This window comes from Thermobia domestica, chromosome 2 (assembly GCF_964235325.1).
Source record: "Thermobia domestica chromosome 2, izTheDome1.hap1.1, whole genome shotgun sequence".
Lineage (NCBI taxonomy): Eukaryota > Metazoa > Arthropoda > Insecta > Zygentoma > Lepismatidae > Thermobia > Thermobia domestica.
Window position 1 is genome coordinate 89093983 of NC_137455.1, and position 13160 is coordinate 89107142.

General features: G+C 35.9%; 1 protein-coding gene across 1 annotated transcript in view; it reads left to right on the forward strand.

Annotated features, from left to right (window-relative positions):
- Positions 1-13160, forward strand: part of LOC145673990 (sodium-independent sulfate anion transporter-like) — a 109744-nt gene that overhangs the window by 88189 nt on the left and 8395 nt on the right. The window contains exon 10 of the mRNA XM_081743816.1: positions 12652-12825. Coding sequence (XP_081599942.1) covers positions 12652-12825 — 174 coding nt within the window. The remainder of the gene's footprint in view (positions 1-12651; positions 12826-13160) is intronic.

Below are 13160 nucleotides of genomic sequence, written 5' to 3' on the forward strand. Positions count from 1 at the left end.
CCTCGTACACGATTGGATCTGGTAAAGACCTATGTGTATACGAACTTTATGGCTCTAGGTGTTATTTAATATGGAAAAAGCTGATGACATACTCACAAAGACAGAAATATATATTATTTTAGTGGTAAGTTGTAATATATACTCGCATAAAACGCGAATCGTCGGGAAGCATTTAAGAATACCCATAGGAATTCGCGGATTTGGACAAATTTGGTACAGAAAAAGGAGACAACGGTACTTGATAGTGATTCCAACATGATACCTATGGGATATTCTGAACCGATATACAGGGTCTTCAAACACCAGTATTTCTTTAAGAGAATGACCACGGTATTACACCCAGACTTCGAGATTTGTCTCCTAAGAAAATTATTAAAGCCTAGTATAAAATGCACATACTTTCCAAAATAATAAGGAATTGCTTGCACATAAATTCTCAAATCAGTAAATACTATATACAGGGCCGGATCCAGGATTGTCTGAGGGGGAGTGCACCAATAATTCCCAAAATAACCAATCACACTGAAACTCTTCAAAGTGACATGTGACAATATTCTTTACCCTTAACAACACTTATCCATAGAACGGAGGATATTTTAAAAAGGGTCGCAAGTGCTATGCAGGACAAAATATTGTTCTCTCCTCCTGTCTTGTTTTCTTTCTTACTTGACAAATGTTATATTGGTTTACTTGGTGAATCCTTTTACTTCAACCTTCAGAAAATCGACTTAAACTATTGCTTTTGCAAAGCTTTGCTTTCTTTTAAGACCCAAAAGGAAACATGATCGCAGAAAGTTTCGGAAAGTGTTGCTATTTTCACTGCTAGCTTCTCATTAGTGTATATTCACAACGAAGGGGGGTGCACGTGCACCGGTGCACCTCTCTATAAATCCGGTCCTGACTATATACTACACAATTTGTATTTTGATCCGATATAGATATCCTTTTTATTCATATCGTTGGCAACACTTCTCTATGGCATTCGTTCCGACAAGAATTAAGAAAATATTGTCTCGGTCTTGAATTCATTTGCCATTCTTGGTCCAAATGCACTTTTTTTTTTTTTTTTTTTTTTTTTTTGTGGCTTGCTGTGTGATGGTGTAATAGTTCGATTTGGTAAAGAAAAAATCACTCAGAATTGAGCGTTCTCCACAATATAGTTTGATACGTACTGAATCCTGACAACACTTTGTACCCTGGCCTGTTTGCTGGGCCTGACCAGAATATGTGGCGTTCCACGCATGGCCTTAGTCCATCCAGGTGTTGATTTGTTGAGGAGAGTCTCCCACCAGACGCCAAATATCATATTTCATTCGCACCATTCTAATAAAACTGTTTCATCAATCTCCGAAGAGAAAAAAAACTTTACATGATAATAATAATGATAATTAAAAAGTTAGATCATTGAAAATTCCAGAATCGACGGATATACTTGGCTGCCATTATAGTATTATTTGTCATTAAGAAATTTTACTGGTGAATAATGATGCGATCCTAATTCTAATATATACATTAGGATAACGTAGATCTGGCTTTATTTGGTGGTGGAGTTCTTGAAATGCACAAATCTACATACTTTCCTTTTAACTCTTTGTTTAATGGTAGAGATACTGGGATTTGTGTCTGAGTTAAGCAAATGTGTGCAAAAGAAGGACTGCCAGTAAGCAAGATACCACAACATACAATTAAATCGATTTCTCAAGATCTGAAAAGGAGGAACAAAACAAAGAAAAACGTTTTCCTGTCGAAACTTACGGATACATTAAAAATAAATGATCTAAGATTGCTGTAAAAAAAGAAAAAAAGAAAGAAAGAAAGAAAGAAAGAAAGAAAGGAAAAAAGAAAAAGCCCATGTAGAAGAAGAAAAATAATTGCAGATATTTAAATAGTTCTAAAATCTATTAACACCAAGGGTCTTATAAAATAAACGATCTGCCCTTACAACAAAATCTTGAAGCCATACGTCACAGTTTCGCCACCCCTACTCTGCCTACTCCGCCCAATAGGATCGCAATGTTTTGAGCCAACAATCATGGCGGAGACGAAAATAGCCAATCAGATGATGGCGGAAACGTGAGTAGGCAATCAGTGCCGATGCTCGGTTGTTTTTTGGCTTCATCGATTTAATAGGATGACGATACATATGGGAAGATCCTCTATTTTGTAAGATCCTTGACTAACACAGTATAGATTGAGTTGGACAGAAGATTTAACATAGACATACTGAGCTTTATGCAGAGTCGTATTGACGTATGATTAGAGCCATAATAATGGTTTGACTAACGCATGGTTATTGGAAGTGTATTCAGAATCAGTTCAGAATCTCTGATTAGCACGTAGTATTTGACTAAGTTAATCACATGTGACTAATTAATTTACAGCAGTGGGTAGCTGGTTTAGTCACAATAAACTAACATTATGAGAATACAAAGGCAATTAATTACATGCCTTTCTCTCGTTCTTTCTTTCCGCCTCATCGGGTAAAGCAGCTATTTAGTCGAGTTCTCTACAATAGGAGAACTATTTCCTAGATGAATAGAAAATTTCCTGTTTTCTAAGAGATACATTAAACTGATCGATAAATTATCTTCCCGTATAATTACAACATAATTCTTCTATTGTCACTAATATTAATTGACTTCTACTTATTCCTGTCATAAATACATCCCTTAGAAATGAATATGTTAATTATAATCCGATTTCATAACTATTTATAAATTTTTGTGATTTCAAACAACAGAGAAAACATTTCGAACTTCGTATTTTATATACGTATTTTCATTTTTACAGACTACTCATGCGCATATCTAGATTTCCATATTTCATGTATTTTCACTTTTACAGACTAATCATGCTCACATCTAGATTTCCATAGTTTCCATAGTTTCCACATAGCGTTAGTAACTCTCGATTAACGAATTCTTTCTGAATACTTCCTATAGGTTTAATCTTGTATTTGTTGTTTGAAATTTTTGATCGTGTTCAGTTCATAAAAGGGATATCAGAAATGTTTGTCAGTTTATTCGGGACATAGATCAAGATCATTCATTAACAGGTGTAAAATCCTTCAAATTCTTGATAAAATGTACGAATAAAAGAGTGTCACCATTAAAATATATCCTGAGTTCAACTCTAGGTTATGGCGTACTAAAAACCACACGTGTGAAAATATAATTGTACCCGTATCAACAGCTACTATTGAAAGGTCTTTCAGCACAATGAATCGAATGCATTGTAATGACACTACTAAGAACAATCGACCCGGAGAGATTCATCATTGGACCATTGCATGAGGATTTCTGCTGAAGGAGAAAATATTCCAAATAAAGATTTTTAAAAAATCATGTTCTTGAGGGGTATGCACTCAAAAGACAAAGAACCAGTGTCGCTTAAATAAGGAATGTCTTTGCAAGAATTACATAATTTAATAATACATAATTTAATCATGTATTACAAGACTACTTCTACATAGTTTATTCATCATCACACTAACTTGGAAACTTAACAGACTATTTATTGCTGGGATGCAAATAAGCAACAAAATTTTACTCGCTCAAGAAAAAAAAAAGCTACTATCCCACATTCCACAATATAAATTATTTACTTACCTTCGGTATGATATTAAATACTCGCCCGCACTAGAGATGGAGTGGGTCGGTGGGTCAGTGGGTCGTGGACAACAGCATGACCCACCACCTACCGTGACCCACTGAGACCCACCGACTCAGTCTGACCTACCGACTCACTCTACTCACTGCATTGTAGACAGTATCTTCTGAAGACTGGTAAATTTGTCTGCGTTTTACTTTCAAGACCTTCATTTCCCTTCTTTTTCCATTCGTTTCTGTCTACTTAACTGAGGTGAGTAGGCTATATCTAAGTGAAAAAAGAACTTAAAGCACTTTTGGATATTGATATTTGTAATTGTAATAATAGCAATATGACTTATACTACTACTTGGCTTTCGAGGCCTGTCAAGGAAGGGACGCGATATCGAGACTCGAATTGCGGAATAAGAGTTACATATACTGAAAGATCATCAGGTAGTTAGTAAGTTACCAAATTATTAGCTGCAGTCCGCCAGTAGGGAAAAAGTTATGGGACTGTAAAGTTCAGAAGTGGCGTACGAAAAGCACACAAAACTTAGCATTTGGCTTGTTCCTCTTGGTATTGACAAGAGATAATGAACTCTAACGTATTCCCATCACAGAACATGATGTTTGACATAACAAAGTCCACCAAAATACCTATTGATAGTGTCTGATGAAGCCAAAATGTTAGTAGGCGAAACTGTAACACGTATGTAGTTTTTTGTGTGAATATATTGTTTTGCTCAGCAGATAGTTTGTGTTTAAGTATATACAAAGCAAAGCTTCTACGTATGGAAAATACCCAAGTTTGTGTATGGAAGAATTTACTAAGAATAATAGAAAGAAATACATATATTGATGAATGAAAATTGCAATGAAAATCTAAACCGAAAACACACGAAACAGAAATCTCTTAGCGTCATCTTGTTGCCAGTTAGTAGAACAGAATTTACGAACAATTGAACAAGTCAAAGAATAACATAATTAGCAGTGATTTCACTGCTACCAACATGAAAACTTTTAGCGATAAATCTATATCAGTATTTTGATAGTCGTAACTACAAATTTACAAATCTCACAGAATTTCTGTCGCATATTTTGTGCTTTAGATAATTTGGTGTCCCGCCTTATAATGTGTTCCTCTTAAGAGTAATTCGGAACACTGAAAATTTTCTTAAAATTCGAGATGATCTCTCTCTAATTCGGGACAGGTGGCAACCCCAGTGAGACATGGTGAGATGACGCTTGACAAAGCTGCTAGTAGTCTACGAAGATGATAGGTTAAAAGAAGATCAATTTGGATTCCGGAAAGGTAAAGGCACCAGAGATGCTATTGAATTGATGAGAATTATATCAGAAAGAATTCTTGATGTAAAGGAAGAGCTGTGTTTGTGCTTCATCGACTGGCTTTTGACCGAGTCAATTGGACAAAACTTCTAAAATTACTTAAAGAAATCGGAGTCAACTGGAGAGATCAAAACCTGTACACAGGACAACGAGTGAAGTTCCGCTTGAATGAAGGAGAAACCAATAGTGTGAAGATTGGAAGAGGAGTCAGACAAGGATGTAGTTTGTCGCCCCAATTATTCAACATTTACAGTGAATGTTTAATGAAGGAAGCATTAATGGGGATTGGAGATTTCAAGATTGGAGGGCAGATCATTAGCAAGATCACGTATGCAGATGATACGGTTATAGGCCTAATAGCTAAAACCGAAGGAGGACTACAGGAGATGATTGACAAAATAGCTGACACTGGAAAATTGTATGGAATGGAAATTAACATCGAAAAGTCGAAAGTCATGAGAACATCCCGTGGAAACACGCTCTTACAGATCAGAGTAGAACAAAGAGAACTTGAAGAGGTCGAAAATTTTAAGTATCTGGGAAGTATTTTGACGAGAGACGCTTACTGCACCAAAGAGATCAGATCAAGAATTGCCATAACTAGGGAAGCATTTAACAAGGAAGGATCACTCTTTACTAGCAGGCTCAATATTGGACTTAGGAAGAAGTTGGTCAAGTGCTATATATGAAGCATTGGGCTGTATGGTTCAGAGACTTGGACATTACGGAAGTTAGAGAAGAAATATTTAGAGAGCTTTGAAATGTGGTGTTGGAGGAAGATGGAGAAGATAAAATGGACAGAGAGAGAGAGCAACAAGCGAAGATGTTTTAAAACGGATTGCAGAGAAGAGGGCACTTCTTGCCACCATCCCCCTTAGAAAGGCAAATTGGATTGGGCACATCATGCGAAGAAATTGTCCTCTTCACACCACCATAGAAGGAAAGATGGAAGGGAAGCGAGGAATAATAATAAGAACAACACAACAGATCGATGATTTGAAAAATAGGAGGAAATATTGGGAGTTAAAAGAGGAAGCTGAAGATCGAGAAAAGTGGAAGAAACATTTCTATCCCAAATCTAAAATTGAAAAAAAAACTCATTAGTCCTTGCCGACTAATAATAATAACACTGTTCAACAACGAAAATGTAAATTGAACAAAATCAGCTAATTCTAATTGATTTTGTGGTGCTGATCACGAATTTGAAAGTTATTTTCGAATATTAGCTCTACTTTTCGTTTTACAGGCATGTCTAATAATAACGCTTTAAAAATAAATATATTCGCTTCGTTTGGGGTAAAATGTTACACTGATCCGGCAACACTGGAGAAACTATATGAACGCTTGGTTTCATTGTGTTCCTTACCTCAGTAGTGTTCTGCTATTGTTAGAAAAGACAGGTTTAGTGCAGTTATCAGCGTTTTGGGTGTGACGTTTGTGTAGTGCCGGACATAAAAATACAACTACAAGTACGCAAAAATACTGGTATTTCGAATGTATATTTTTAAATAGTTGTCGGAATTATTTCAAGTGACATTTTGAGGATTTTAATAAACAAAAATGCCGCGAAAATGTGTAAACAGTGCGGATAGCTTCTGCTACCTGTGTGGGGAAGTGACATTTTCCTCACAAAAGCAGACTATAACACCACTAATAAAAAAAGCCTATCAATATCATTTTGGTTGTAAAATTGGAGACCAAGATAAATCTTGGGCACCCCACATTGTGTGTAACACTTGTGCCAGCAATCTAAGAAATTGGATTAATGGGAAGGGGTGCTCAATGCCTTTTGCAGTACCCATGATTTGGAGGGAGCCAAGCGACCACATCAGAGACTGTTATTTTTGTATGGTTCCTTCCGTCAAGAAGGGAATTTCCACGAAGAAGAAGTGGGCCTTGATCTATCCTAACATTCCTTCTGCAATGCGCCCTGTTCCACATGGACAAGGACTACCTGTTCCTGACCCACCTAAAGAATACGATCTTTTTTCTGATGATGATCAAGAAGTTGAAGCTCCTGAATCAAGTACTTCGAAGGACCCTACGTTTGTTGTAGAAGAACCTCCATGTGAACCACATAGACTTACTCAAGAGGAACTAAGTGATCTAATCAGAGACTTGGACCTCTCGAAAAGCAAAGCCAAAATTTTAGCGTCACGCTTAAAGCAATGGAATTTATTGAAGGAAAAAGTAAATATTTCAGTGTATCGGAATAAGAAGAAGATGTTCACTTCATTTTTTACTATGGAAAATACACTTGTGGCATGTACAGATGTAAATGGTCTCATGAGGGCACTTAAAATTAATTACGAACCTACGGAGTGGAGGCTCTTTATAGATTCGTCCAAGGTGAGTTTAAAGGCAGTGCTTTTACATATTGGAAATGAACTTCTTTCAATTCCTGTAGGTCACGCAGTTCATATGAAGGAATCTTATGAAAACTTGAAACATTTACTTCAAGCCATCAAATATTACGATTTTCAGTGGCTCATTTGTGGTGACCTTAAAGTAATAGCACTGTTGCTAGGTATGCAGTTAGGGTATACAAAGTATTGTTGCTTTATATGTGAATGGGACAGTAGAGATCGTGGATCTCATTACCGCAAAAGTGATTGGAGTACCAGAGAAACTCTTCAGCCGGGAGTGAAAAATGTGCAGCATGAACCACTGGTAGATCGTAACCGAATTTTGCTTCCCCCTCTACATATTAAATTAGGTCTTATGAAAAGTTTTGTTAAGAGCATGAACCAAGAGGATGAGGCCTATAAGTACCTAAGAGGACAATTCCCTCGATTAAGTGATGCCAAAGTTAAAGAGAGTGTTTTCATAGGGCCACAGATTAGGCAACTATTCAAAGATCACAAGTTCGACGAAATTCTCCAAGGTGAGGAGAAAGCTGCGTGGGAAAGCTTGAAGAGTGTTTGTTCACAGTTCTTGGGAAGACACCGAGCAACAAATTACAAACAACTGGTAGCAAAGTTGTTATTGTGCTACGAAAATCTTGGTTGCAATATGTCTCTGAAACTCCACTTTCTTCATTCACATCTAGACTTCTTTCCCGAATATTGTGGAGCTGTAAGTGACGAACATGGTGAGCGTTTCCATCAAGATGTTGCAGCCATGGAGAAGAGATATGAGGGAAAGTGGAGTTCTAACATATTGGCCGACTACTGTTGGACTATTGCAAGGGATGCTCCAGATGTAACCTACAAAAGGCAAGCCAAGCGAAGACGCTCAAAATAAAATAAACATAATCCTGTACAAGGTATCACTTGAAACTTTTGTCTACATTGCAGTGTAGTTCTTGCACAAAAAGGTATTTGTACATATTTTTCATGTTTTGATGTTAATACTGATTTTTTATTACGGAATTGTTAACGGTTAACTTGACCACGATTACTTTATTTTCTGTATCGCTGTGAAACTGGTATTTGCGCAATTTTGAAAAAGGAAGTACAAGGGTATAGAAAGCTATAGGTTAGGGTACTTCTTAACCCCAGCTTATCACATCACAGTGAAATGGATAGAAAAAAAGTGAAATGTAGGTTTTTACAAGGATTTTGCTTAAATGTTCTATAAATATTAATACATTTGTATATATACAGCTACTGTTGTACAAGGGCGTTTTTTTCACAACCTGAGCTAAGAAAATTCTTCTATTATCATCTCCTTTCATATTATGCTTAAATGAATGTAAAAATCGCAATTTCAAAGAATTTACATACTTTCGATCAAAATTTGTTGAAGAGTGTAATCAGCGTAATACGTAGTAGTAGTTAGTAGGTAGCAATATTAACAACAAATAAATTACATAACTTTATTCATGTTATGAGCATACAAAATAAAGTACAGAATACATACAGAGGGACCATGGTATTATTTACATCTTTTATAAATTATGAGATGTAAATAATACCAGAGATCCCTAGGGATCTACGTACCATGAATTGGGAAAATGCTTTAGACCATTAAAAATGTTTTCTCAGTTGACCAATGTCAAAATAAATAAATAAAGTCCCCACACAAAATTTTACCATCGACTGCTGATACATAGGACCACCAGTAAAAAGAATTATCTTCAATGATTCTTTATTACCTTATATGGTTATATGGGTAAGTAAAGGAGTCCATTCCCTTTTATAGAACATACTAGGTACATTGATGTTCCGATCTTAAATTTTGGGAGGGATGCACAGAACTACCCCTTAAATTTAGAAATTGTGAAAAAACAATAACTGGTAAATATTCTCTAGAACTCTAATATAAAGGACCATGGTAAATTTGGGATGTCCATATTGTTTCCTTTCATGGGTATAAAATTGTCGAAAACTCAAAATTTGGAGATTTTTTATTTTATTTACGTACCTTTTCTCTTTTATAACACATGGTTACGTTGATATACTCCTTTCAAAATTTACAATGGTACCTAGGACCACCCCTGAGAACTGTCAAAAACTGAAGGTTGGTAAATGTTCTCAAGTATCCAAATATATATTACTGTAAGCATGAGGGATCCGAATCGTTTTCTATCATTGGTATAAAATTGAAAAAAATCAAAATTTGGATTTTTGACTTATTTTGTCCTCGTTAATAAGGCTTTATTATCAAACGTGGTTATAGAGGTGTGTATAGAGTCCGTTCTCTTTCATAAGGTATGGGTACATTGATGTACTTACCTAAATTTTTGGCAAGGTTACATAAGGATCCCCCTTAAATTTTAGACTTGTTAAAAATAAAATTTGAAAAATGTTCTCTGGGACTCAAATATGTGCTACTGTAAATTTGGATGGTCCTACTTATTGCCTTCTGTGGGTAACAAATTGCCAAACGATAGTATTGCCACGTCGTCGGTTATTGACCTAATCTATATTTTTGATGAGCCTTAAACAAGTTGTGCGAGGTGCATTCAAGTTATAAAACCTTCAATTCTTTTTCTCAGGACAAGTAACAGATAGAAACATGTTGTTTATTTTAAAATACTCGTTGTCAATGCATGACAAAGATGGCAAAACCGTACGGCACACAGAACTCTAGCGACAGCGCTGAGAGTGATGATTTTTTGAAACTTACGATACTCGTAAAACGATGACGTTTTCTACGTTTGAGTGGTGTGATACCGCTTGAAATTCATCTCCACTTTAGTGAGACATGTGATGATGGTGGTATGGATGTGTGTAATTTGCGTTCTTAGCTGCGACATTTCAAAGAAGGCAGAATGTCGTGTGACAACAAACTAAAATAACCTCGGTCTCGCACAAGCTGGTCTGACGACATGATCGCATGAGTGGAGAACGTTGTTTTGGAGGATCGCCGAATGAGTATGGAACACATCACCTTCAAAGTTGGCATTTCCGTGGGATCTGTGCACACAATCCTGCATAAAGACAAAATAAAGATAAAATGCAAAAAGTGACCTCCAGGTGGGTGCCACGAATGCTGATCCACCGACGAAAACACATTAGAAGAAAATAAAATAGGTCAAAACCTTCAAAATTGAAAATTTTGGCAATTTTTTACCCATGAAAGGCAAAAAGATGGACCATCCAAATTTACCGTTATATATATTTGGGCCCTAGAGAACATTTTACATTTTCTTTTTCTGACAATTCTTACATTTAAGGAGTTGTCCTATGTACCTCTTAGAATTAAGAGAGGAGCATCAATGTACTCATGTCTTGTGAAAGGGAATGAGTTGAGTTCAGTTGATTTTAGTTTAGCGTCCCTTTCAGCAGCGAGGCTATATGAGACGTGGACCTGCTGATTAACGTGGAATCCGAACCACATGAGCTCCCGCCGGGAATCGAACCCGGGTCTCCCACATGAAAGGGAATGGACCCCTGTATGCATATAACTATATAAGGCAATAAAGCCTCAAAAGTGATGATCAAATAGATTAGAAACCTGTCCAAAATGTCCATTTTTGCCATTTTTTTACCTACGAAAGGGAATGCCCAAACTTAGACTACCCAATCTTACAAAGTTCCATACTACCATACCAAAGTTTTAAATTTGGCAATTTGCAAAATTTAAGGGAGGTTCTCCTATGTACCACTTCCAAACTTTAATGGATGGACCAATGTGCCCTTGCCAGAATCAAGAGGACATTGATCCTTATGACGTCATACCACGTGATCAGGACACGTAACGTCCCTCAACCAATCAGATAAAAGTGCGACCACGTGACATCAGTATTACTTTCACTTGTAGAAATAGTACCTTTCAAGAAAGGATACAAAACAAAGCAAAATAAAAATTAAAAAAAAAAAATTAACCAAACAGCGGTAACTAATTTATTATCATTGCAACTAATCCATTTTCAATATTATGTTACTTCAAGGATTGCTTTTTTTTCTTGGTCTGCTTGCTGTCAATCACAAAATCACACCACACAATTCACTGAATCCCTCACACAGGTCACAAGTCAATGAATAGCATCTGTAATCCCGCTGAACAAAAGTGGCAAAACCTCGTTTGAGTTTGTTTGCCAAACTTAGCCTATCACAAGAAATTTCACCGAGAAAGGATGCACTTCCCATTTTTTTTTATTGTTATTCAACAGTCGTTCTTCCTTTTATCTTTTACATTCTGCAAAAAAATCAATATCATTACAGATTTTCGATGTACTTTTATTTGGGTGCGGGTATATCTGATAATTGTTGGGTTGCAAGTATTTATATTAATATATTCAACCCCATACATCATAAAATTATATAAAATAATATTACTTCTACAAATCTAGTCCTATACAAAGTGATTTGTGCCATTCATTTTCCATTTCTTCTACAATAAAGACAATAGCCAAGTTAAGGAAAACAAAAACTATGCATTATGTGCACATGCACAATTGCGGTAAATGGTTCTTTGTATTTTCTGATAGAAAAAACGAATTAGCCTATATTCTACTGGCTACACTGCTATGACGTAATTTACGTAATTCCTTTTTAGTATTTTCTGAAACTGAGACAGAATTTGTTTTTTCACCTGTTTCCTGTAGACATTCGATTGTTGTTGACAGCAAGACAAAATATTTCCATTTGAAAATAAATACAACTAGAATTTTAATTTCAGAATGACAAAACAAATTTAGATAAAGTCTTGGAGCGTATATGTATATTAATAATAATAATAATAATAATAATAATAATAATAATAATAATAATAATAATAATAATAATAATAATAATAATAATGTAGAATTCAAGAAATACTAAATGATGATTGATTATGCAATATAAGAATAGAGCTCCTTCGTGGCTAAGCGGTTAACGTACGCGCTTTTGGAGTGGGAGAGCGGGTTCGATTCCCTGCGGGAGCTCATGTGGTTCGGATTCCACGTTAATCAGTAGGTCCTGTCTCATATAGCCTCGCTGTTGAAAGGGACGTTAAACTCACAATCAACTCAACTCAATACAAGAATAATCACCTCTATTGAGAAGAGTTCAGGATTCGATGTCACAGCATGTGTGCTTGCTTGTGCTGAGTTTCTTTGTCGTTGGTTTTCTCGTTCTTCCGTTTATTTCAATATCATGAACCTCAATTTCTTGATCTTAAGCACCTGGTTAGCCATTCTACCCTTCAGTTTGTAGACAGCTAAAATACTCTAATATTTTTCTACTTTAGTAAGCAGTAAACTTATACATAATAATCAAACCTTATTTTGAAAACCTTTGACAGAAGGAGCTTATAAGCTTTATTTAATCCTCTTACAATGCAGAGCTCAAAAGGCGAGAGATACCTTCTGGTGACTCCGGAACACTACGTCGTATATCCTTCCGTCCATCATGTTTGTGGTGAAATCAGAAAGTGTGCTGTCGACGAGGGAAATGGAACATGTCCTGTGATTGTGGATTGCAAATATGTTCAATTTATTGACTATACAACAGCAAAGGTATATTATATTTGGTAAATGTAGAAATACAGTAGTTTTTAATACCAATATAGGTCTTTTGATGAATTGTCATACTGTTATTGTTTTGTTTTTATGGGGAGTGCTTCCATGCAGTCCATAAAAGTGGATGGTAAGAGTAAATAACCAACAGCAGATTTCGAAGATCAGTAGAGAATGCAGGTTAAAACATACAGTAGTAGTTTTTTTTTTAAATATATATTTCCATTCAATGTTCAACGAATATTAGAACCAAGGAAAATATCACAAGTCCCTCTGGCTACGAACCTGGATGTAGTTGTGGTTGAAAGAGATGTTGACCAAGATCAACAGCTTCT